Below are 26889 nucleotides of genomic sequence, written 5' to 3' on the forward strand. Positions count from 1 at the left end.
AATAGTACCATTCCCATACTTTCTCAAGAAATACATATTGATGAATTTTTCATATTAAAGGGAAGAAGTATTCTTTTTTTAACTCTATTTCAAGAGTATCTTTATGTTCTCATCCTCCACCAAGGCCAGATAGTAATACTATAGCCAAAGAATACACAGCTACACATAAATCTCAACTACAGAAACATTTTAGAGCCAATAGGGAGAAAGCCCTCCACTCCAAGGGCACTGTCTTTTTATCTTCTTTCCTGGCAGAACAAAATAACACCCTTTGTGGAAGGTAAAAGGGAAGGTGAGAAGATGGAAAGGGGACTTATTAATTTTGTCTCCAGTTATAAAGTCACCATTTTCTTAATATCGTTCTCTCTCAATTGAAAAAGGAAATCGTTCTTCGATGACTTTTTCCCTCCTCTTTGGAAATAGTACTACATTTTAGCACTGCTAAAAAAAGAAATCTTAGAAAACCAAAGTGTGTGTGTAGAGAGGAAAAACAATGGTACCTTTATTTCAAGATAAAGCTGCTAGAAATGAACCCTAAAATAAATATTCAATATACTTTTAAAAAAGCAGTCAGCAAATGTGTTTTGCTAAAAGCACCATTTCCATAAATAACTGCTGATGGAAATGAAAGAAGTGAACTGAAATCACACCAAGAATATTTGTCTTTCAAAGTTATGACAGGAGACCAACATTATGCATGCCATCCTCTATCGTGTTTGCCCAGTGAGGCGGTGCAAGTACAATGCAAAAGCATACGCGGTTGGATTTTTTTTCCACTCACCCTTTCGCCAATGTTGCTATGCCAACGTCAGTTAACTTCATTCCTACACCTACAGGAAAAGAGAGGAAAGATAGGGCCTGAGACACCATACGCTTCTCAGAGGGGAAATCAGCAATTCACAAGTGGTGGGCAAAGTGCTTCTAATTATGAGTCCTTTCCCTGCCTGGGTGAGGGAGCTCACTTCCCCCCTCCACTGGAGGTTGCTTCTCCAGGCTGGAGACCATCAGCCTTTCAGAAATGTACTGCCTGTAAGTGGAGGACAATAGGAGTGCCAGGCCTTTGACACAGCAGTAATGAGGAACTGTAGGCTGCACATCCGGAGCAGGACAGTGGATTCAGGTCTTATGTAAATAAATCACTGGGGCATGAATCCCCTGACAATGGAGGGCCTTTCACTGCCCTGAGAAATGACTTTCCAGGTCCCAGTTGCCCCTGGTGCAACACTGCCTGTCAGGGGGCTCTTTTTGGTTCTTCCTGTTACATCCAGTTGAATTCATCTGGGCCTCTTCTACCCTTTTCCCAGGAGCTCTCTCCAAGGAGATGCATATGGGGCTCTTTGGCTCTTGCTCTCAGGCCTGGGTCCAATTAAATATTGCCAAGGGAGGCTCTTCGATGGCAGAAGATATTGAGAGGAGAGAGCATGACACACAGAAGCAAACATCAATGGTGACGGAAGTTAGGTCATTCATTCCTTCAGTCCAATAGCAAGTCCCAAGAAGTGGAGTGAGTGGAAAAGCTTTTTGGTTTTCTCTAATTATACCCCTGCCAAGGGGATGCCTCCCAAGCCCTGTTTTGCTGCAGGGAATAAAAGCTCTAACTCCCCAGATAGCTTAAGAGCTGTGGAAGCCACTTGGGGGAGGGGGGGTGACATGGAACGTGTCTTTTTCTAATTATTGAGCATCTTTCCCAATGTCTTTCCTGGGGCTCCATGACTAGAACAAGTACAGATGTGTACCTTCTGTTCTGGGGTTCATTCTCAGTTCTTGTATTCTGGCCCTCCATGAGCTCCAGTTCAAACCCTGGAGGGTGCTGTTTGAACTCTTGGTGAAGATGCAGAGAGCACAAAACGTGCCGAGCCTCCGCCTACAACAGCCTCTCTGGTCCTGCCTGAGTCTTGGTTCCTACCCCTTGCCTACCTTCCAGTTTGGGGAAGACAAAGTCTATGGTATTATTCCTAGTATTGTCTCTGCTCCAATGTGCTAACCCCTTAGTTCTCCTGGGAAACATTGCTGTAGATTGTTAGGGGTGTGCAGTAGTATTGGGGAGCCAGCCTAGGATGGTGATGACAGAACTGGGTTTCTCTCTAACTCTGCACCCAGAGTTGAGTCAGCTTTATCAATTTACCTGAGACAAGACATTCAACATCAAAGAGTCTCACTTTCCCCATCTTTAAAATGGAGATATAATTAATACTTAAATAATAATATAAATAAAGATAAATATGAAAAAACATAAATAAAAATATAAGTAAAATAAAATAAATACTTAAACTTCTGACCCTTATTAAAGAGTTCTTGTGAGAATCAGAAAATGGGGATGTATTGTGGGTGAGCATTTGGAATTTTCTGCTGTATGTTTGCTTTCCAGAGAAAACTCCCTCTATCAAATAGGATGAGTAACTGTTCTATCATTTACAGCCACAGAGAGTTGTCTGGGCACACAAATGACTCATCCAGGGTCCCGTGGCCAATGTGTAGTAAAGGCAACCTTCTATGCAGGTCATAAGGATCAAAATAAAAGAATATATGTGAAAGCAGAGTAGTAAATTGCTACAGGAATAGGAACATTCAGGTGAGGAAAAGGAGGGAAAGCCTTCTATTAATGAAGATTTCCATTGTCTCTCCAACTCGTAATTTTGAAAGGTTACCTGGAGCCCCAAGAGGTTCACACAGCCTTTAGATATCAGGAACAAAAATTTAGACCAAGGTATTAAGACTCTGAGGACAACTTTATCCACTACCCTTTTTTTGCCTCTCACAAGTTTCTATACTCATTGAATATATTATTATTACAATGGCTCTTAGTATTGGGTGATCATTTATTCCAGGGGGAGCTAGGTGGTGCAGTGGATAGAGCACTGGGCTTGAGTAGAGAAGACTCTTCATGGCATGAAGAATATGGAAATACATTTTGCATGACAGTACTGGAATAAGGTACATCAGACTATTTACCATCTTTGGGAGGGGGGGAGAAAAAGAGGAAGGGAGAAAATATGAACCTCCAAATGTTAAATAACAATAGTCAAAAATTGTTTCTAGATGTAATTGAAAAAGAATAAATAAAAAGCAATTTAAAATAAGCATTATGCAAAAAAAATTTTTTTAAGGAGCTTCAATTTCTTGAGTTCAAATCTGGCTTCAGACACTCATTTTATGACCCTGGGTACGATACTTAACCCTGTTTGCCTCAATTCCTTCATCCATAAAATGAATTGGAGAAGGAAATGACAAATTACTCCAGAATCTTTGCCAAGAAAACTCCAAATGGAGTCACAAAGAGTTGGACACAACTGAAAAAATGACTGAAAGGCAACAACAAATCATTTATCCACAGTACTATAAAGACAATCCTTGTTCAAGTAGGGTTTGGAGTATAAAGCTGTTGAGATCCCCCCACTCTCAACGTCCAGATTCTTTTACTCTGCCTCTGGTGTTCCTTCAGTTCCACATCAATCAAAAGAACATGCTATGTGGCAATCTGGGACAAACATGGTACTCGGTGCTGAGACTAGAAAGACTAAAATATAGGAAGAATCTTGGCCTCTCAAGATCTTCTAGTCTATTTGGTAAATGTTCATACATATAAAAAATGCAAAATGTGTATGAGTTAACAAAGGTAGTGTTTTTTGTGGGGAAGAAGGTAGAGAGACTAGCAGATCTTTGTTCCCCTGAACCCTATCAGCAATCAGACTGAACATCACTGCTTTGAAGCACCGGAGCCTGTGTGGAGCCCAACAGCCTATGACATTTTTCTTTTCATTCTGGTTAGTCAGACAGAAGCTCTGAGCCCTGTTTTTCTGCTTTGAACCTGTGAGCTAAATTAGAAATGGCACTTTTGTGGAAGGCAATGAGCATTTTTAAAGTGTTTTCCACAGTTGGGAGCTAATTCATCTCTCTATTCTGACATTGTCAACTACCAAGACACACATGGAAACACATCAAGGGGTTTGGATAACAGGATCTATTAAAAAAAACACAAAAATGCAAAAAAGCCTCCTTGGAGATCTTGCTTCATGGCTCAGGTAAAATGTATTTTTAAATCACAAATCCATTTTCTAGAGCTGATTTAGTTTCTTTCTTCCCTAATCACTTGGCAAAAGGACCTTGAAATCAGGTTGTTGCTCCTTGCTCCATTCCCTTATTACCAGATATCACTTTAGATTAGGAAAACATGAAATGTGATTAAAAAAAAAAACAAAATAGAAACAAGAAAAAAGTTTTCTTTAGCAATGATGGCAATTCTACAAGAATCATCAAAAATCTTTACAGCATAACATTTGAAATTGTAGGATGAAGTCATCGGGACAGATTTGGCATGGCATTTCAATGATCTTAGAACTGGAAGAGACTTCCGAGGTCATTTAACAGAGGAGGAAAGAAAGGGAGGCTGGCAATTGAATCTGAATAGCAGAAAATGAGAAAGGCAATCAGCACAGGGGATAGACAGCCTGAAGGAGGCCCTGAATTCAAGTCTTACCTCTGAGACATATTAGCAGTGTGACCCTGGCAAGTCATTTATTTCTCCCTGCCCCAAGCAATTTTCTAAGACTACAAATCACAAAGTAGGCTCTGATCTTTAGTGACAAGAGTTTGATTTATTTTTTCTCCCCCTAGAACCTCTGCCCCCTTAATCAGTTCCACTTTCCCCCCAAGGTACCTATGTTAAGTTTCACGAAACTATCCCTGACAGATTAAGAGACGAAGAGCTGAGAAGCCAGATTTCCCCCATCTCCAGCCCTTTATTCCCCTACACAAAATCCAAACTTAAAATTCTCCGCTCGTAATCCTGGAGATGACGCCCAGCTGTTTTCCGGGCATCCACTGTGAGCCAGTGGCTTTTGAGGGCCTCGGCCAGTAGTTACCTCTTTGGTTTATAGGCACAGATGCCACTAGCTAATTGATCCTGACTCATCCATCATAGCACTGTCTGCCTTTGTACTCCCATCTTTCACAGCACCAGCAACTGGAACAGCTCTGGGACGGAATGGTTGCTTTGGCTGCCCTTGTGTGTGTGTGAGGACTGCACAGATGGGCTGGTACACGAAGGCATGAGCTACTCATCACAATGACAACGGAGACACTTGTTCCTACCAGGCCCAGCCCAGTTATTTCAGTTGTTAAAATGACTGCTTCAGATTCAGCCTTTGCTATCTAATCTCGGGTTGTCCGATGACTGCCACTTTCTGGACCACTCTTTTGTGGAGAACAAGGGTTCATCATCTGCCATGGGGAGATTTCAGGGGGGCCATGAATTTGGGTGGGGGAAAAATTACCTCTTTATTTTCATTCCCTCCTATCTAAACGTTAGCATTGAACTCTGATTATTTCAACACATTCTTCAGAGAAAGCTTCTGTAGCCTGCCAAAGATGGCCCGGTGACACAAAAAAGGGGAAGACCCCTGGGTGTAGGAGCCGTCTCGAGTAGCAGGAAGGGCATGGGATTTGCTTGGGACACGGATAGAATTATCATGTCAATGGTAAAAAAAAAAACAAACAAAAAAACAAAGCAGATTTCTTGCCAGGGTTGAATAAAGTAGCCCTCTTATGAAACACCTCTCTGGTGTAGCAACTGACATATTTCACTTAGAGCTGGAATGTAATGCTGTGTTATGGCTGTTTATTGCCAATTGAGAAGTGAAAAAAACTGTGCAGACAGCTCCAGGTAATAACTTCTTACATTAAGAATCATATTTAATGCAAAATTAGCACCAAAGAGGAAGAGAAGGACCAGGGAACATCAATGATTGCACAAAGAGTCTAATTAGGATAGAAAGCTGCTGAGGCTCATAAAAGAATAGATTTTATAGCAGTGATCTCTCTCCTGAGAATAAAAAAATAACCATGGCTTTCTTCAATGTACTAGCCTCTTGGGTAATCAGGAAGACCAAGTATACCCAACCTCTGGCTGGTGGAGAGGCCAGGAAGGGAGAGAGAACTCTATGTGAAGAATTATACCGTGGTAGAGGAATAATCAGTCTGGGAGTACCCAGGACAGCAGGAGGCAATGGAACAAACTTGAAATGAATTTTACTGGTTAATTGGAGAGGAAAATAAGCTTCAATATGTTAACAGCATCTTATTGAATTTTGTTAATGCAATAGAGCAAAAAAGAGAATCCTATAGGTGTATACCCTTGTACCTTGTGTTCCCGAAGAACTATGTATAAACTGAATTATCCTTTAAATGCATTAGAGAAGTTTGATGTTTAGAGAAGTCCTGGTGTGACTCCTTTTGTAAAAGGAGACAATCTGTAAAGTACATAATTATTTCCTTAATTATCTTTTTCTAATTCTGATTTTTGCTTTAGTATTGGGTTTACTTAAAGAAGAGAATACTATTATAGCCATACTTTGATTTTTTCTAGGGCTGAGGGTCTTTAAAAAATATCACTAATGTCTTTTAACTCAATTACATGAAAAAACAAATTTTAACCATCATATTCTTTAAGTTGGAGCCAAATTCTTCTCCTCATTCATTTCCCCCTCCCCTGAGAAGGCAAGCAATCTGATATAGATTTATACATATAATAGGGTAAAACAACTTTCCATATTACTTCTTTTGTGAAAGAGAACTTAAATGAAAAAAAGTGAGGAAATAAAGTGAACTATAGTATGTCTCAGTCTGTATTCATACTCCATCCATTTGTCATCATGAGTCCTTGAGAATTTTCTTGGATCACTGTGTTGCTAGAAATAGCTAAGTCATTCATAAATGTTCATCATATAATATTGTCATTATCATGTACAGTGTTCTCCTGGTTCTGCTCACTTCATTTTGCATTAGTTCATATAGGTCTTTCCAGGCCTTTCTTAAATCATCCTTCCCATCATTACTTAAAGCACAGTAGTATTCCATCACAATCCTTTACCACAACTTGTCCCCCAATTGATGGACATCACCTCAGTTTCCAATTCTTTGCCACCATAGGGCAGAGGTTCTTAACTTGAGATCTACCCTGGATAGATTTCCAGAATTTAGATGGGGAAAATGGCATCTTTATTTCTCTATAATTGGTTTCCTTGGTAACCCATTGTATTTCATTTTATTCATTTAAGACTTATTCTGAGAAAGGGTCCAAAACCTTACTAGACTGCCAATGGAGTCCATGATACACATACACAAAAAGTAAAAAACTCTTATCTAGAGTAATCAGTTATTCTATTCAGCAGGAAAAATAACTGTAATTTATTCTTTACTTCTTTTTGGCCATATGCTTCTCCAAACTTTAAAAAAAAAATAAAACATGCTTATTTTTATCAGCATCAACAAGGATAGATTGGAGCTTTATGATACAGAAAAAAAGATTGAGATTTGAAGTCAGGAGACCTGAGTTTGAGTCCCAAATCTGCCATTTATCATGTTTTATGACCCTCTACATATTACTAAAGCCCCCTAGGTCTCAGTTTTCTCATTTATAAAATGAGTAAATTGGACTCAGTGACCTCTAAGGGCCTTTCCAGCTCAAAATCTAGGTGCCCATGAGCCCTGTTTCCCTCTTCTTTCCCTTCTTCCATTCATCCCTTGGTTGAATTACTTATGAACATCAGCAAAACAATGAACAGGTATTCCTTTCCTCCCCAGATGAACAGTCTGCTCTGGTTAGTCAAGAGTTAGCCCTTGTTGTCCTTTGCTCATTCTGTCCTCAATGGTATCCCATGGGGCATGGTAGGAACTGCTCTCCTTACCTTGCATATCGGTGACAAGTAAACTGCCACTTGTTTTCTGATACACCCAATGCTGAAAGGTGCAGCACTTCTGACCAGCTTCAGATTCTCTTCTCAGAAAGTTGATTTCCTTCCCATCCCTGATGGAATACTTCACAAACTCCCCGATCAGCTCCTCCTCCACTGTGGCATATGGGATGTTATTCTTAGGTCGATGAATAAGAAAGATTGGAATGATCCTGGAGGCAAAGGGAGCAGGGTTACCCAGCCAGTCCTCATGCAGGAAAGAAAGGCTAAGTCTAGGCTACAAGGAGCTCAAGAAGCTCTTGCCTGAACTGTATGTTGAAAACACATCTAGTTCCCATTCTTAGCCAGTCGATCAATGTCAGTTAATAAAACCTTTAATATTCTCCCTCCAAATTTGGTTGGTAATCAATCTTGGGATAATGTTTGAATTTTTTTTTGGTCGGAATAAAAGAATAATAACAGCTGGCATTTGTATATATCTTTCCAGTTTGTAAAGTACTTCACATGAATTTTCTCAATGGATTCCTGTAACAACCCTATGAAGTAAGTGCCTTTGTTATCTTGTTTTAACAGATAAGGAAACTGAGGCTTAGAGAGAGATTAAGTGACTTGTTCAGGGGTGAATACTTAACAAATTTCAAAGCTGAGATTCAAGTCTAATTTTCTGGAATCCAAATCCAGCATTTTTTAAAATTGCACTGAGTTGACTTTTTGAATGAATTAAATATCCAGAAAATTCCAAAGCATCACATGACCCTACCATTGCTTAGGACTTTTTAAACTCTTGAAAATTACTGAAGACCCCAAAGGACTCTCCCCCACTTTTAATATGTGGGCAAAAATATCTATAATATTTTCTTATTGGAAAACACTTTTGATTGGATTGGCCCACTGAAAGGTTCTCAAGGAACCACAAGGATCCTTGGACCTCACTTTGTGAACCACTGGTTTAAATCATCTTCTTCCCCAAATCTTTTTTTCCCCAAGATTTGCTTTAAACAACAAAATGGACGCAGTTGGATGTTTTCTCCTACTTCTACCCTTGCCCAGCCTATACAAGAGATTCCAACAGCTGAAACAAGTAGAGCTCATGGTTCTGTCCTGCACTCTCTTCTTTGTTTGCTTTACACTATTTTTGTGTTTTCATCAGCTCCCATGGATTTAATTATCTTCTCTGTACAGAAAATTCCCAGTTCTCTCTATCCACCTGTGCACTGACACTGAGCTATAAGTGTGCTTCTTCAACTGCCTTTTAAACATCTTGAAATGGATGAAACATCTTGAAATGCCTACTACTGTAGGCATCTTGAATTTAACAAGTCCAAGAAAGAACTGGATTGCCTTTATCCCCAAACTCTCCATTCTTTTGAACTTCCCTATTACTGTCAAGTTCACCACCATCATCCCAGTGACCCATATGGGTCTCTGTGTCATCTTTGATTCCTCCTTCTTACTTATTCCACATATCCAATTCATTTTCAATTCTTGTTATTCCTACCTTCATGGCATCTCTCAGACACCTCCTTTTCTCTCCACTTAGATAACCATCATCCTAGTTCAGGTCTTCATTATCTCTCATTTATTCTACTAAAATAGTCTTTTATCTTGTCTCCTAGCTTCGAGTCTCTCTTCACTCCAATCCTTATAATTAATAGCCCTTCGTAACCTGGCTCCTTATTACATCTTACACTTCTCCACCCACTTTATAACCCAGCAACATTGGTCTACTTGCAGTTCCTTGCACAGAGCATTCCATTTCCCCCTGTAACCCAAGTATAGGACACTCTGTCCCATCTCGCTGCTTCTTGGTTTCCATTATTTTCTTTAACACTGACCTCAAGTGCTAGCTATTATAAGTGGCCTTTCCCATTCCCCTACCTACTAATGCCTTCATCTTTCAGGTTACCTTCCATCTTCTCTTTATCCATCTTGTAGCCACCTACTTACATACACGTCATCTCTCCTATTAGAACATACACTCCTGAGAGCGGGGCCCAATTTTTTTTCTAGCATGGTGCCTGACACATAGAAAGAGTTTAATAAATGTTTGTTGACTGACTTACTGGTTTCATTATTTTTCCTCCCTCCCACTGTCTATATGCATTTTATATGCTTAGATCAAGTTAGTGGAACCATGATGCTAATGAGGCCAACATCATGGTACCCATATCCATGTTGACCAATTAGCTTGTCTCTGTGCCCCTAACTCTGGTCCTCCTCAGAAAAAAAAGGGACTTGAAGCAAGTCACTTTACCTGTCATGAGTTCCTTATCATCATCTATGAAATGACTGTTATAATAGATAACTCTGGCCCTCCTCAGAAAAAAAAAATTTTTAAATCAGGATGAAAAGAGGAAATGTGGAAAAAAGACTGCAAAGTATGTTGTGCTTCCAGTGATCCAGGAGCACCATTTTATGGAATCAGAGAATTTTAGGCTTGGAAGCAGTAATATGCTGATAAATGTTTAATAACCAGCTTTCAAAAAATATATGCAGGACACATTTTAAAGTTTAAACTGCAGTAATCTGCATTTTTCGCCATTGTTTCCTTAAGTCTAGACAATCAACAAAATAATGAATCAAAGACTTATTTTTTCATTTAGGAAGGATGGTCCATTTTAAATGTGTGGCTGGGCAGATTGTAAGGTCCTATGGGGCAAAGACCAAACCTATGTTGTTTTTTCTACAACAAGCATGTTATTTTTTTTTTCAGAATTCTTTGATTTCATTGATACAATGAATTTCCAAAAAGAAAACTCATTCTGCCAATGCAGACTGGCACCTATTCTGAAATTTATAGTTTTAGAAAATTTCTCAGGGATAAAAGGTTAAGTGATTTGCCCAGGGTTGTCACAACCCCCAGTATATGACAGTATCAGGACTTGAACTCAGGCCAATTTTCTATCTACTCCCTATGCTGTCAATCATATAATGCTTAATAATGAAAGGATACAATGAATAGCAAAAAGTCTTACTTCAGAGAACTAAGGAAAGGAAAGAAAAGGAGAAGTAAGGAGTTTAAAGAAGCCAAGACCCAATTTCTAAAGAGTCAGTGTGGAAAGAAATGTGGATTTATAACTGAATTCAAATCCTGCCTTTTATCCTTACTGTGGGACTTGAAGCAAGTCACTTTACCCGTCATGGGGTCATTATCATCATCTATAAAATGAATATTGTAATAGATAATCTTGAAGGTTTCTTGGAGCTCTAAATCCATGATGATATAACTGTGACACTTAAGAATGCAAAGCTTTGTAACTTTTGAGAAATTCTGTGTGTTCTTTTTCAAGAATTTCATCATGAAGCTTACTTTTTGCCAAACAATTTGAATTGTTCTGCAGAGAGCACCAGTGATGCTAAAGGCAGGATCATTCCCTTTCTTCCAGTAGGAAATCAGGTCTAGGGGAAGCACTTGAAACTCAGTTTTTTTAAAAAAATCTAACTAACTAGTGAGTAATTAGATCAAATATTCTAGAAATGTATTTCCAGAAGCAAAAATGGTGGGAGTAGTTTGCAGAATCTGGTGATATCATTCTCAGGAATGGATGATGGCAAGAAAGAGTGTATGAATGAAAGAATGAGTGAAGAAATTGGTGGAATTAATGACAGACCAGAAAATGTGTAACATCTATAAATAACAGAGAACAGAGTGCCAGGTGAGTTGAGTGGGCAGACAAAGAAGTGGTGATGCTGTTCTCTACAGCAATAATCCCATGAGCTTGACAAAGCTGCCATCTGTTACTGCCCCCTCACTCCATGAAAGGGAATGATGATATGGTTGTTCTCTCCAAATCCTTGTTGTGAGGCATCAAAAAGGTACACTCTGTCAATCAAGTACAATTAATACTGTGAAAGATAACAATGGTATGTTGGAGACAACTCAAACTGACTTTTGAGAGCCAATTGTTAAATTTTTCATTTCTACCTTAGAAATTGGCCGATGCTACACATTAGGATTTAACTGATCGTTTTGTTAATTGTCTAGACTTAAGAAAGTCTAGAGAAAATCTTAGTGACGCAGATTAAATTCAAAAGTGTGTCTTCCCTGAATTTCCCCCTCCAACAATCTGGTTGTTAATCCTTTACCAGTATACCCCTAGCAACATGGCTTTAAGCTTGGGGTGAGAGAGTAGAGTTGGGAGCACAACTTAAAGAGAAATGCAATAACAAACATGCAGGGAAAAATATTAAGGACAGTCCTCAGAAAAGTTGGGAAATCGACAAATACATCTTTGCCTTTCTATTATCTTTAATCTTCTCCTCTCTCAAGGACTCCTCTCTTTCTAGTCTTTCCTTGCTATGAAAACTTGTTCTATGGATAGGGTCCATTATCAATGGTTAGTACCTTAGTGGGAATTTGTACCCTGGATCACAGGATCACAGATCTGGAGCCTGAAGGGATCTTGTAGGTCTCCTACTCCAATCATTTTATAGATGAAGATATTAAGGCCCAGACAGATGAAGTGGCCACTTCAGTTGACAATATAGTTTAGAGGAGAAAGTGATGAAATTAGAATCAAGAAGATCTGGGTTCAAATATCTCAGACTTTTGCCATCTGTGTAACCCTAGATAAGTCATGGGGTTTCTTTGGCCCTTAATTTCCTCATCTGTAAAGTGAGTTAGACTCAGTGATCTCTAAGGTCCATTCAAGCCCTAAATAAATAATTCTACACTCTATTCATTTTATATGTGAGAAAACTAAAGCTCAGAGATTCAGCCAAATTTCAGGCCTAAAACTCATCCTATCTTCCAACCCTGTAATCAAAATTATCCCCTTATCATCCAAGATCCTCTCTTTGTTTTGTTTGGTTATAAACTCTCCTTTGATCCTTAGTACTGATAGGTCATTTTCTCCAGGCTTCTCTAATTTGCTCACTATATAACCCATAATGTCTAAATCATGTGCCCATTTTGAACTTATCTTGGTATAAAGTGTGCAATTTTGATTTAGGCCTAGTTTCTTCCCAAATGCTTTCCAATTTTCCAAGTTTTATCAAATAATGAGGTTTTGTCCCAAAAGTTTGGGTCTTTGAGTTTATTAAACACAAGATTACCATGGTCATTTATTTTTATATATTGTTTACCTAATATATTCCACTAATCAGTGACTCATTTCTGATCCCGTACCAGATTATTTTGAAAATTACCCTCTTATAGAATTAATCTGGTTTAAAATCTGGTACTGCTAGGCTGTCTTCCTTCATTTTTTTCATTGATTCCCTTGATTTTTTTGACCCTTTGTTCTTCCAGATAAATTTTGTTATCATTTTTTCTAGCTTTATAAAATATCATTTTTTCTAGCTTGATTGGTATGGCATTGAATGAGTAAATTAGGGGAAATTTCATTTTTATTATATTGGCTTGACCTATCCATAAGTAATTAATTTTTTGCCAGTTATTTGGATCTGTCTTTATTTATGTGAAAAGATGTTTTGTAATTGTGTTCATATAGTTCCTGTGTGTGTCTTAGCTGATAGATTCAAATTATTTTAAGCTATCTGCAGTTATTTTGAAGGTGATTTTTCTAGCTCTTCTTGCTGGGTTTTGTTGGTAATACATAGAAATGTTGATATGTACAGGGATTTGTTTTATAATCCTGCCACAAAACCAATCACCCGACCTTTATAAGAGTATTTTACATTTTTGTCATTATCTATGAAGTTTTCTCCCAGGTTTGGGAGGTTTGAATATACATTACAGTTTCAACATTAACTAGTCATATATGACCCAGGACAAGTCAATGCAGCTGGGGACTTGAGGGCTTTTTATTTTCTCATTTAGAAAACAAGGAGGGAGCAGCTGAGTAGCTCAGTGGATTGAGAGCCAGGCCAAGAGATGGGAGGTCCTAGGTTCAAATCTGGCCTCAGACACTTCCCAGCTGTGTGACCCTGGGCAAGTCACTTAACCCCCATTGCCTAGCCCTTACCACTCTTCTGCCTTGGAGCCAATACACTTGACTCCAAGAAGAAAGGTAAGGGTTTAAAAAAAAAAGAAAAGAAAACAAGGAGTCTGCCATAGCACTGCTGGGTTTGTACCCCAAAGAGATAATAAGGAAAAAAACTTGTACAAGAATATTCATAGCTGTGCAGTTTGTGATGGCAAAAAATTGGAAAATGAGGTGATGCCCTTCAATTGGGGAATGGCTGAACAAATTGTGGTATATGTTGGTGATGGAATACTATTGTGCTAAAAGGAATAATAAAGTGGAAGAATTCCATGGAGACTGGAACAACCTCCAGGAAGTGATGCAGAGCGAGAGGAGCAGAACCAGGAAAACATTGTACACAGAGACTGATACACTGTGGTACAATCGAACGCAATGAACTTTTCCATTAGTGGCAATGCAATGATCCAGGACAATACTGAGGGACTTATGAGAAAGAACACTATCCACATCCAGAGGAAAAACTGTGGAAGTAGAAACACAGAAGAAAAACAACTGCTTGATCACATGGGTTGATGGGGATATAGTTAGGGATGCAGACTCTAAATGATCACCCTAGTGCAAACACCAATAATATGGAAATAGGTTTTGAACCAGGACACATGTAAAACCCAGTGGAATTGTGCCTTGGCTACAGGAGGGGAGGGAAAGAACATGACTCTTGTAACCAAGGAAACAAATTCTAAATGGACTAATTAAATAAATTTTTCAAAAAGAAAAAAGAAAAGAAAACAAGGAGAAAATCTCCAAGATCCACTCCAAAGCTAAAATTCTAGTTGTCTTTTAGATTTTAATCTGTTCCAGGTCAAGAAGAGCTCTGTCTTATTTAGTTTTGTATCTCCCCTAGTACCTAGCTCTTGATAGGTGCTAAATAAATGTCTGTGGTTCAGATGAATGATTTTGTAATCCCAAGTCACTCTGCTCCTTCTTCTGAGGGTTTTTGCATTTTGCACTTTTTCTAATAACTATGGACTGAAAGACTTTATCTCTATTAAAGAAATTTCAAGCTTGGCTAAAAGATGAAGTGGGTAATGGGGGAGTAAGAAGGCAGAGTCAGGGTCTTTCTTGGAAATCTATTCTTTAAGACCAGCCATGGTGCTGAGGGAAATTGGTAAAGTGAAAGGAAACAATTCTCATCTACCACCAAGAGTTTGAATGGTTCTTGAAGGAAAAAAAAGAAGCATTTCCCACCCCACAACTCAATTCTACAGTGATAGTTTTCATGGCATGTCTGCTAAGTTTGCTTCTTTGCTTTTACTGCTCTAATTTTAGAGGTATTCATGGCTACACAGTTGTACCCCTTAGTGAGTCCTTGAGAATCTAACCAGCCACTTGTCTTCTCAGTGGAGCTGAAAGGGTTCATGGACTGCATATGCATTCATTAATTATGTGGCATTTATAAAATACCAACAATGGCTAGGCACTGTTCAGCACATTAATTAAGCCTAGTCCCTGCCCAGTGGGATTTCATTTGCATACATAATTTGGCTCCCTGGATGATCATGAATTTTTAAATGGGAAGCTGTCTTCATCTATAACATATTCCCTTGAAGACTCTGATTTTACTATAAATAAATCTCCGAATGGGGACTCCCAAGGACTGGTATCATCATATGAAGAAGATAAACAGTGGGGCTGGCCTGGCTTGTCAGAAGTTGCACCATGAAATTCTCCTCAGTATTTGTGGGGACAAAGATTTCTTTATCAAATTCAAGTCTGGCACAGTTGCTGCTGGTGTTTTCTGTTCAGGCCCCTTTGGCTCAGATCCTTTTCCTTCTGTATGGTTCAAAATAGAGAAGACCCTTGAATATTGGGGGGAGCATTTTGGGTGACCTTTCCCTTCTGCTCTTCATGAGTCCCTTTCTTCCTCAGTCTGCCCCTTCTCTTGGCCAGCATTACTGCCAACTGGGATTGTTCTGCCTCCAAGCCCACAAAGCTACAAAGCCCTCAGATCCTAGCTCATTTGCTGCATACATATAATGTACCCATGCGGATGGCATCCAAAATGCTGTCTATTTCATGCTTTTCTAAAATGGGTCCCAGGGTGGAGAACTACAAGAAAGACTCACACCCTTTAGATATTCCTCTTAAAGATGACCTTTCAAGATCTTTCCCAGCATTTTCCTGGAATTCTTCCTAGGATTCGAGAAGTCTGGGGTATGGTCACAAATTAATTACTCCCTTATTTGAAGAAGGAGAGAAATATGGTTTGGATGCAAGAATCCCCTGATATGTTTTCAAAGGGGTCTGTGGTTTGGGAGTTATGAATGTGTTAGGAGCAGATTGCCTGAATTTCCCCATTCTGCTGTTCTTGAGTCCTTTTCTGCCTTCAGAGGCTGAGAGAAATATTTAAGTGGAGTGATAAGGAGTAATTCTTGTTGCATGTGACCTTAATTCAATCTAATTCCTGTCTTACTGTGTTTAACAGAAAAGAAGTCAAACTAAAATGTATTTGTGGGTATGCAGTCTTTATGTGCAAGGAATCCATTCTTTTCTCCTCTTATAGAGGGATTGTTTCTTTCTTTCTTTCTTTTTTTTTAATCGAGTCTGATACTTCTTGACACCTTTTGGTTTTCTTGGCAGACACTAGAGTAGTTTACTATTTCCTTCTCCAGATTATTTTACAAATGTGGAAACTGAGGCAAACAGGGTTAAATTATTTGCCCAGGGTCAAACAACTAGTAAGTGTCTGAGGACAGATTTGAAGTCAGGAGATGAATCTTCTTCACTCTAGACCCAGAGCCCTATCCACTGTATCACGTATTCTACTTTACATTATAGTAATTCATGCCCTTGTTTTTTGTCTCTGATAATAGATTATAAATGCCCTGATGTGGCAGGGTCTTTGTTTTACTCATCTTTGTAGCCTTTCACTTGTGGTGGCTACTTGATAAATACTGCCAAATTCCTTCCTTGATTTTCATTCATTTATCAACTTCTTAATAATTTTTTCAGATAATCTCAGTACAGCCTACCATACTCTTTCATCTTTCAACATGCATGCATATATAAATACATAGCATTGGCCTTAGAAATAAGCAGGTAATCATATATCTTGGACCTCTACAATTTTTCACAGGTTTGATAGATAGGCAGTGGGCTGAAAAACTATGTTAACAATCCATCATTATAAAAATCTATGAGGTTTTTTATGGAACTAGAAAAAATAATAACAAAATTCATCTGGTAGAACAAAAGGTCAAGAATATTGAGGGAATTAATGAAAAATTGTGAAGGAAGGTGGCCTAGCAGCACCACATCTCAAACAGTATTATCAAGAAGTAACCATCAAAACAATCTGGCACTGGCTAAGAAAGAAAATGGTAGATCAACGGAATAGATTAGCTATTAATATACAGGGATAAATAACCTTAGCCATCAAGTGCTTGATAAGCCCAAAGATTGCAGCTTTTGGGATAAGACATCCTATTTAACAAAAATTGCTGGGAAATGTGGAAAACAGTATGTCAGACACTAGGTTTAAACCAGATCTCACACTCTATACTAAGATAAGGTCAAAATGGGTATTTGATTTAGACATGAAGAAGACGTATCAGATTTATGGAGAAGGGAGAAATTTATGACCAAAAAAGAGGGAGAAAACATTTTGAGATGCAAAATGAATAATTTTCATCATATTAAATTTAAACATTTTGTACAAACAAAACCAATGTAACCAACATTAGAAGAGTACTGACAAACTGGGGGGGGGGGATATATAGCAAATTTCTTTCTTATAGGGACAAATAAGTCACATTTATAAGAATACAAGTCATCAGTCAATTGACAAATGATCAAAGGATACGAACAAATAGTTTTCAGATGAAGAAATCAAAGCTATGAATAATCACATAAAAAGTATCCTAAATAACTCGATTAGAGAAATGCAAATTAAAACAACTCTGAGGTACCACCTCACACTTATCAGATTGGTTAATATGACCAAAAAGGAAAGTGATAAATGTAGAGGAGAAGTGGCAAAATTGGGACACTAATGCTTTCTTGGTGGTGCTGTGAAGCAGTCCAACCATTCTGGAGGGCAATATGCCCAAAGGGCTATGTAACTATGCATATCTTTTGCATGCTTCCAGCAATACCACTATGAGGTCTATATCCCAGATTTTTTTAAAAGTGGGGAGAGGAAGGGAAGGATCTACTTGTAGAAAAATATTTGAAGCAGCTTTTTTGTGGTGGGAAAGAATTTGAAATTGAGAGAATGTCCCTTAATTGGGGAATGGCTGAACAAATTATGGTATATGATGGTGATGGAATTCTATAATCATGAACAGAAAGATTTCCAGAAAACCTACAAAGAACTATATGAATTGATACAAAGTGAGATGAAATAAGCAGAACCAGCAAGAACATTGTACACAGTAATAACAATATTGTGGGATGATCAACTGTGATAGACTTAGCTACTCTCAACAGTAAATTAATCCAGTGCAGTTCTAAAGGATTTATGATAAAGAATGCCATCCACTTCCAAAGAAAGAACTATTAGAGTGGGGATACAGAGCAAAGCACACTATTTTTCACTTTAGTTTATCTGGGGTTTTATTTTGGGGTTTTGGTTCACTTATAAAAATGACAAATATGGACATAAGCTTTGCATCATAATACATGTATAACCCAGATCAAATTGCTTACCATCTCTGGGAGTGAGGAGGGAAAGAAGAGAGAGAGACTATTTGTATCTTATAATTTCAGAAAATGTATGTTGAAAAGTTTGATGCATGTAACTGGGAAAATAAAATACAAATTTTTTAAAGTGTCTATGGATTTTGTATTTTTCTTTCTAAATAGGATTTCTTAGCATTCCTATGAAAGAGAGGATCACAGTGCTTAATTATGATTCTTTTCTGTGGCTAATTAGCCCAGCAGATGAGAGCATTGTGCTTCATTAATGAAGCCATGGCCAAGGACTCAGTGCCCATTTGAGTCATTTAGCTTTAGTAGGCTCTATGGTTACAGACTCTGCTTCTAAACTTTGACCAGATGCCTGGCAAAAGTAAACCTCGGGTCATCAAAAAGACTGGTCGAATGAGCGTGTGTGTGTGTGTGTGTGTGTGTGTGTGTGTGTGTGTGTGTGTGTGTAATATGGGAATTTACCATGACCAGTGAAGAGGCAGCATAGCAAAGAGGGCAATCAAGACTTGGAGCCAGAAACTCAGAATCAAGCTTCAGCTCTGCCATTCACTAACTGTGTGATCTTAAGCAAGTTATTTAAAGGGTCTTTATAGAATGAGACTCCTAATACTTGCATGATGGACTTTATAAGATTTCTGCATAGAAAAGGTTTGTGGAACATTTAAAAAACACCAAGAAATGGTAAGACTTCTGGCATGAAAAGATGCATGGTTTAGTATAGAGAGAGCCAACCTTAAAACCAGAAAGAGCTAAGTTCAAATCCTACATCTGACATAACTGTCTGTACAATTTTCAGCAAGTTATTTAATACTCAATGCTTTAGGCAACTAACTCAATATAATGTCAAATTGCAGAGGTAATCACTTACTCTGGTAGAAGGAGTTCCTTTACCTAGGAATTCTCTGTTCCAAAGAAATTCTAAGTCTAGTTCCTGTCCCTCTAAAATAGCAGTTATTATTTGAGGGGATAGAGAAGCTAGGTGGCACAATGGATAGTGTGCTGGGCTTGGAATCAAAAAGACCTAAGTTCAAATCTGGCCTCAGACACTTAACGACCCTGGGCAAATGACAACCTCTTTTTTCCTAGAAAGGCAGCTAGGTTGCTTAGTGAACAGAGCAGATGTCAGAAAGTGTGGTAGAATGGAAGAAGCCCATGGGTTAGAGGGTGACCTCCATCACTAACTATGACCAACTTATTACTCTATGTTGGGCAAGTCACTTAATTTGATTAAGTCTCAATTTATACAACTGTCAAATGGAAGCAATGACACTAGCAGCTTCTTAAATTATTGTGAGTAAAGCACTTTGTAAACATTAGGACAATACTTTGGAGAATCTATAATTTCATAGATGCTGGAACTCCCTCTTCTGACATAGATCATGACCCACCCATAAGGTGATAGAGCATTATAGGGATAGTGCCTGAACTTCAGAAAGGAAAGATTAAGTGACCTGTCCTTAGACCACCCGGCTAATATCTCTCAGAGGCAGAACTGGAACTCAGATCTTTCCCAATCTAAGACCATCACTTTACTTTGTCACGTTGCCATTTCTTTTTTGAGGTTGCAGACCTTATAATCATAACAATTGGTCAGTCAACAAACATTTATTGTGGACAGTGCTGTGATGGTTGCAAGGGTAGGAAAGAGGGGTCTGCCTTAGAGTCATGAAGACAGGGTTCAAATACTACCTTTGACACGTACTAGCTTTATAAATGGAGGACAAGTCATTTAATACCTCAGGGTTGGAGGAAACTAAGATTATTGATTGTAAAGAAGTTGCTGGTTAGCACTGGTACATCAATAAAATCATGGCGCCATTCCCACCAAACCATCCCCCCACCAAACATTTAACAAATAACTTCTTTGTGCCATACATTGTGCCAGATACTATGCAAAGACAAAGATAAAAGGGAAAGTCTCTCAAAGAGCTTACTATCACAGGGGAAGCAGGTACATATTTAATATGGATCAAATAGTATAAAACACATAATATGGACATGTAATATGCATCATGGATTATTGTACCACTCCTATGAAATTGCATATATAAAAACACTTTGGAGATATAAAATTATATCCTTTTCATTTAGAAGCTAATAATGTTAATAGCCCATAAAAGTAGACAATAATAGCTGGCACTTATATAGCACCTACTATGTGCCAGGTACTGTGCTAAATGCTTTACAATTATTACTTCCTTTGATCTTCACAACAATCCTAGAAAGTAGATGCTGTTATTATCCCCATTTAACAGTTGAGAAAATTGAGGCAAATAAGAGTTAAATAATTTTCCCAGGGTCACAGTCAGTGTCTGAACATGGATTTGAACTCAGGTCATTCTGACTTCAGTCCCATCTTGCTGCCCCTAAGAAAACAAAGAGCTTGTCCTCTAGCTGAAAAGTCAGAAGTATTGCATTCCTTGACAAACACCATATCCTATTCATCCTAATTGAGCATAAGCCAAGCCCCACCATTATTCGTGGCTGTCCCATGAATGAGATCACATCCAGTGGGATTGCTCCTCCATAGGATAAGTGCTGCTCATGGAGTCAGGAACTTGACCTGTATGGGTTTTCTCTCTCCTCCCTTGGGACAGGGAAATGTCTCTGTGACCCTGGAAGCTTAGGATCAATTGTATTGTTAGATCCCTCTTTCCCACCATTGCAACCATCCCACCACTGTGTCCAGCATCATCTCCAGTGAGACAGATGGGGGACATTACAAACCTGAACATGCCTACTCACTCTGGTACTTCTCCAAAACCTTCCAAAGGCTGGGCTTCAGCAGCATAGATCTTGGCATACTGTCTGGCAGTATTTTGGACATAACATTCCTATAGCACCAAGAACAAGAAAATGCATGTTACTAGGGAGGAAGCTGGGCAGCAATCCCTGGGGAAGACATGGAGTAAGTAGGTAGCACATTCCCTAGGAAGGGCTAGGATAACCAAGCACACTCAATGGTCACAAACAAAAGGACTTCTATTTACCAAGAATCTTGGGGAGAAGGCAACAGAAGCAGGAGAACAATGCCAGAAATATTGGGAAAGAAAAACAAAACTTTTGAAAGACTTAACAACTATTACCGATACAATGACAAATGATGGCTCTGGAAGGTTTTTGAAGAAACAGGCTATGCACCTTGTGACAGAGACGTGATGAACACACATTTTAGACATGGCTGCTGAGTAGATTCATTTTGCTTGATTGTGCTTACTTATTACAGGAGTTCTTTTATCTCTCTGATTTTTAACTGGAAGATTGGAAGTTTGGGAAGAACAGAGGGAAGGGAATTGGTAATAACGATATGAGAGAGAGGAGGGGCATCAAAACAATCTTTAAAATTCAGAGAAGAGAACAGAAATACTTTCAAAGGGAATATATTAATCAGGAAAGTTTTTTAAAGCAATGTGTAGAACGTATTAAGTATTTTAAGAAAAATAAGAAGTATTAAATGGATATACCATGGTTTTTGCACAGTTTTTGTATTTGTAAATGCTTCTTTCCAGGTGTTTACATTCAAAATAGAAATAATTAAATAAAAAAAGTTTAAATCAAAAGAGATCTCAATTCAAAACAAATTATCTCAGAGAACTATCTGGAGACATAGATCATAGCTCATCAAATTTGCAGACGATATGAAATGGAAGGGAGGGTGAAAATGTTGGTTAAAATAATGAACAAGGGGCAGCTGGGTATCTCAGTGGATTGAGAGCCAGAACTAAAGACAGGAGGTCTTAGGTTCAAATTTGACCTCAGACACTTCCCAGCTATGTAACCCTGGGCAAGTCACTCAACCCTATTTCCTAGCCCTTACCACTCTTCTGCCTTACAACCAATACATTGTATTGATTCTAAGGTGGAAGGTAATGGCTTAAAAAAAAGAATGAGAATAGAAGGATATGTAAATATCTTAAAGTTATGAATGAAATAAAATAAGCTTAATTTTAATAGGAATCAGTTTAAAGTTCTAAATAAGTTCAAAAAACCAATTTCACAAGTATCAGAAGGGGAAAATGTGTGCTACCTGGTAGTTCATGTAAAAAAAAAATCCCTGAGAGTTTTGGTGGACTGTAAAACTCAAGGAGTCAGCAGTTTGCTGTGTCAGTTGAGAAAATTAATGTCATTTTTATCCTTAATAAAAGAAGTATAATATCCAAAGTGAAGGAGATGATAGCTCCACTCTATACTATTTAGAATATATTTGGGGATCAACAAACTTTGCAAAGGACAAATTATAATACATCCAAAGAATGGCCATCAAGATTGTGAAGAAATTTGAAATCATGTCATATAAAGATCACTTGAAGGAATTAATTAATTAATAGTCATTCTTAAAGAGAGATGGCATGGGAGAAACATGAAATCTGTCATCATGTATCTAAACTGTTGTCAGGTAGAAAAAATAATTTTAGACTTATTTTCCTTGACCTATAAGAGCAGAACTTGAATCAATAGATGGAAGCAATAAGGGGAAGATTCTGGCTAAATAAATAAGGAAATATTTACTAAATCATTAGGATTGCTAAAAAAAAATACAAAAATAGAATTCCTTTGGAAGTAGTGAATCCACTATCACTGGAGGCCTTGAAGCTAAGCTAAAAAATCTATTTGCCAGAGATGCTGCAAAAGAGATCTGTGTATTAGATAATGGCTTGAATGGGATGAATCTGTAAATTCGCTCTAAACATCATACTCTCTGATCCTATGATGTGTTGTCCACATTTGTTCTTATGCCAGACTGACTACTGATGGGTATACAGAATTAGATTGGCTTCCTGAACCAATCTAAAACCAGAATGAATATGATTGGTAAAAATGCAAGCAATGAGTAGATATATCAGGCTCTAGAAATTGTAAAGTGACAAAAGTCTCAGCCAATCATCATTTCCCTAAATTGATAGCTTGAATTGTGTCAAACTTAGGTAGAAATAGATAGAGAAGAAGAAAGGAAATTTGTGTCTGTTGAATTTCCCAGTGAGTAATCATTTTCTAGGTTATCATCAGGGACTGGACCCAGGAGGTCTCAGATTACTACCTTCCAAATATATATTCTATCTACCAATAGAAGGACAGTATGGATTGGGTTCTCAGAGGATATGCTAGGAATGTATAGGAAAATGGATGGCATCAAGATAGGCGATATAGTAATAGTGAGTGAATGGGACCCTAGAAAGTTTCTAGCACATAAATAATGGTAATGTAGCACCATTTCACTACTTTCCCTGATCTGTCAGCTTTGAACAGAACAGCTTTTAATTGTCTGACAAAAACAATCATTAATTCAGCCATAGCACTGCTGGGTTTGTACCCCAAAGAGATCATAAGGAAAAAGACTTATATAAAAATATTCTTAGCTGTGCTCTTTGTGGTGCAAAAAATTGGAAAATGAGGGGCTGGGGCCCTTCAATTGGGGAATGGCTGAACAAATTGTGGTATACGTTTGTGATGGAATATTATTGTGCAAAAAGGAATAATAAAGTGGAGGAGTTCCATGGAGACTGGAACGACCTCCAGGAAGTGATGCAGAGTGAGAGGAGCAGAACCAGGAAAACATTGTACACAGAGACTGATACACTGTGGTATAATCGAACGTAATGGACTTCTCTACTAGTAGCAATGCAATGACCCAGGACAATTCTGAGGGACTTATGAGAAAGAAAAAAAAAACGCTATCCACACCCAGAGAAAGAACTGTGGGAGGAGAAACAGAAGAAAAACAATTGCTTGATCACATGGGTCAATGGGGATATGATTGGGAATGTAGACTCTAAATGATCACCCTAGTGCAATTATCAATAATAGGGAAATAGGTCTTGATCAATGATACATGTAAAACCCATTGGAATTGCATTTTGGCTACAGAAATGGGCTAGGGGGAGGGGAGAGAAAGAACATGAGTCTAATCATGGAAAAATATTCTAAATTAATTAATTAAATAAAATTTTCAAAATTAAATAAAAAAGAACAATCATTATTGGCTGGCCTCATGTGAATAGATTGCTCCTTCAGTAAGGGAGACTCACAATGCCAGGGGCCACTAAAATGCCCTCTTTCTGCTCTGTTTCTGCTGAAATTGTCCCAAAAGTTCTGGGCAATAGTCTAAGGGTATGAAATATCTACTTCTGCTGTGGAAATGCCCAAACAGAAGCAGACAAAGCTGACTCTTCAGACATAGATTAGTGGTATCTTATTGCCCTTGAAATTTGGTACATTCCTGGGAAGGAGGGACTTTTATGTATGACTTTGGCTTTACTAAGTGGGACATTTCCCCCAAATACTGAAGTGTAGTTAAAACTCTCACTTCAATAGTGCCCAGCCCCATTTTTTGTGAAGAGCTGGTGGAGCTACAAGTTAAATAAAACCATTCAAAATCAAATGGTCTGCCATGTTTATCCTTCATTTTAAAACAGGTCCCTAATTATCAGAGATCCAAAGAAGGTTTCAAAAATGTTTTATTTAGATGAGGGGCTCTTAAAATGGGGACCATGGATGTGTTTAGATAAGTAGATAAATAGATCATTTATTACAATATAATTGATTTCCCTTGTAATACTATGTATTTTACTTTATGTTTTTTAAAAAATTATTTAAGGAGTTCATTAGCTTCACCAAATGGCCAAAGGTATCTGTGACACAAAATAGTTAAAAACTCCTGCCTGAGAGGAGCTACTATTGACCCTGACTTAGATTTTGAACTGAAAACATCATCAAATCTCATACCCTGAGGGTTGATCTTTTGGAGCTGGCTCCACTGGGGGAAAGGAAGACCCACCTGTGCAGCAAGTTTGTAGTTCTTCTGGACAAGCTCATCATTGTTTTTGGTCCCATAGGCAATTGCGTTGTGCACTTTAAGTACACAGGCATGGCCAGGGCTGAACACGGGAGTGAGGCCCTGCATCACTTTGCTTCGAAAGGCTTTGCGGTGGACCCCTTCTCCAAAGTGGAGTTCTTCTGTTGCAATCTGACCGTGCAAGTTGTCCCCAAAATAGCTGTCACTGATAAAGTCTTCTCTGAAGATAAGCTGGCTGAATTCTATCTCTTCAAATCCTGAAACAAAGAATGGTTTGGGCTGGGTTGAGCAACTCTAACTATAGCCTATGTGCAATTCTAACCCATAACTTAACATGCTTATACAGAGTACAATACCAACCAAGGATAGAGAAATCTTTTCAAATCCTTACCTTCTGTCTTAGAATAAATATTTAATATCAATCAATATTTATAAAATAAATAATAATAATAACATTATATATTATTAACACAAAATAAAATAATTGTTATAATTCTAATAAAAGAAATATGAATAAAATAAAATAATATTTAGTATTTTTATTTATAGAAAATCATTTATATTTATTTTTAAATTAATTAATAATATTAATTATTATTTTTTATTTTTAAAATTTTAAATTAAATTAAATTTAAAAAGATAATATATTGATTAATTAATAATATAAATAAATAAGTAAATATTTATTTATAGAGATTAATAATTAGTATTCTAAGCCAGAAGAACAGTAAGGGCTGGCAATTTGAGTTAAGTGACTTTCACAGGGTCATATAGCTTGGAAGTGTCCGAGGTCAGACTTGAACCCTAGTTCTCCCCACTCCTGACCTGGTGCTATACTCAACCGTACTACCTAGCTGCCCTGCTTTACAGGCTTTTGATTTTTTATTGTGTATCCACATATATGCAAATATCATAATATTGTATAGCAAACTCTAAAAAGAATGGATAATTAAATTAGGAAAAGAAGAAATACATAGAGAGGAGAGTTGTGTTCCTGAAGAAGAATAGAGGTAGAACCAGTGTTTGATCAGGCAGAGAAGCATGGAAAGCAGAAGACTGATTGGAGCAAACATTGGGAGACCAACCAGAAAGGCAATTTTTCACTCAACCCAGAGGATAATAATGGGAATGGGAATAGTGCCTAAGTATAAATGGGTAGATGAAGGCGGAAAGTGAAGACAAAGACTAGAAATAGTCATGCACGATTGGGGGGTGGGGGGGGGGGTTGCGGTTGGGACAGGGGGTCGGTGGTTGGGTGGACTTCATTAGTATAAAGAACTCTTGAAGTGGAAACCCTCCCTCCCTACCGAGATCAAGCATTCTGCAATTGACTGTCTCCAAGAGTTACCAGGAGGCAATAAGAAGCTCAGTGACTTGCCCATTCGCACAGCCAATATGTGTCAAAGGCAGCAGCTGAAATGAAGTTTTCCTGATTTTCAAGCCTTTTATTCTGCTCTACCACACACTCTCAGATATAGGAAATGATTGGAAAAAAAGAACAGTTGCAATTAAAGTTCTCTTTGAAAAACCCTTGAGAAAACATAGGAGGATTTAAAAAAATATTTTTCTCCTGGGAGTGGGGAATACCACTCTTTTCTTGAGTGTTCTGACGGGGCTATTTTTCATTGTCAGTTCAAGATATTATGTTTCCCATGACAAATGGTTCCCTGAGATTTGCTTCGATTTTAAACAGAAGATATCTTCACCAGCCTTCTGATTGGCTGAGAAAAGACAATAAGATGGATTTTATTCAAATGTTCTTCTATTTAGATTTTCTAACATCCATTTATTACCTCAAGCTTACTAATAA

At 38.0% G+C, this 26889-nt stretch overlaps 1 protein-coding gene across 9 annotated transcripts in view; it reads right to left on the reverse strand.

The window, feature by feature from the left end:
• The window catches only part of ALPK2 (alpha kinase 2), a 189052-nt gene that overhangs the window by 24184 nt on the left and 137979 nt on the right, over positions 1-26889 (reverse strand). For 7 of the 9 annotated variants that reach the window (XM_056824488.1, XM_056824487.1, XM_056824484.1 and 4 more), the window contains 4 exons: positions 25062-25336; positions 21032-21120; positions 7686-7903; positions 782-830 (listed from right to left, as the gene is read on the reverse strand). In XM_056824488.1, the coding sequence (XP_056680466.1) occupies positions 782-830; positions 7686-7903; positions 21032-21120; positions 25062-25336 (631 nt within the window). Of the gene's footprint in view, positions 1-781; positions 831-7685; positions 7904-21013; positions 21121-25061; positions 25337-26889 lie in introns of those variants that run through there. The other 2 variants (XM_056824489.1, XM_056824492.1) reach the window with 2 other exon arrangements.

The sequence above is a fragment of the Monodelphis domestica genome, chromosome 3 (genome assembly GCF_027887165.1).
Source record: "Monodelphis domestica isolate mMonDom1 chromosome 3, mMonDom1.pri, whole genome shotgun sequence".
In the NCBI taxonomy this organism is placed as follows: Eukaryota; Metazoa; Chordata; class Mammalia; order Didelphimorphia; family Didelphidae; genus Monodelphis; species Monodelphis domestica.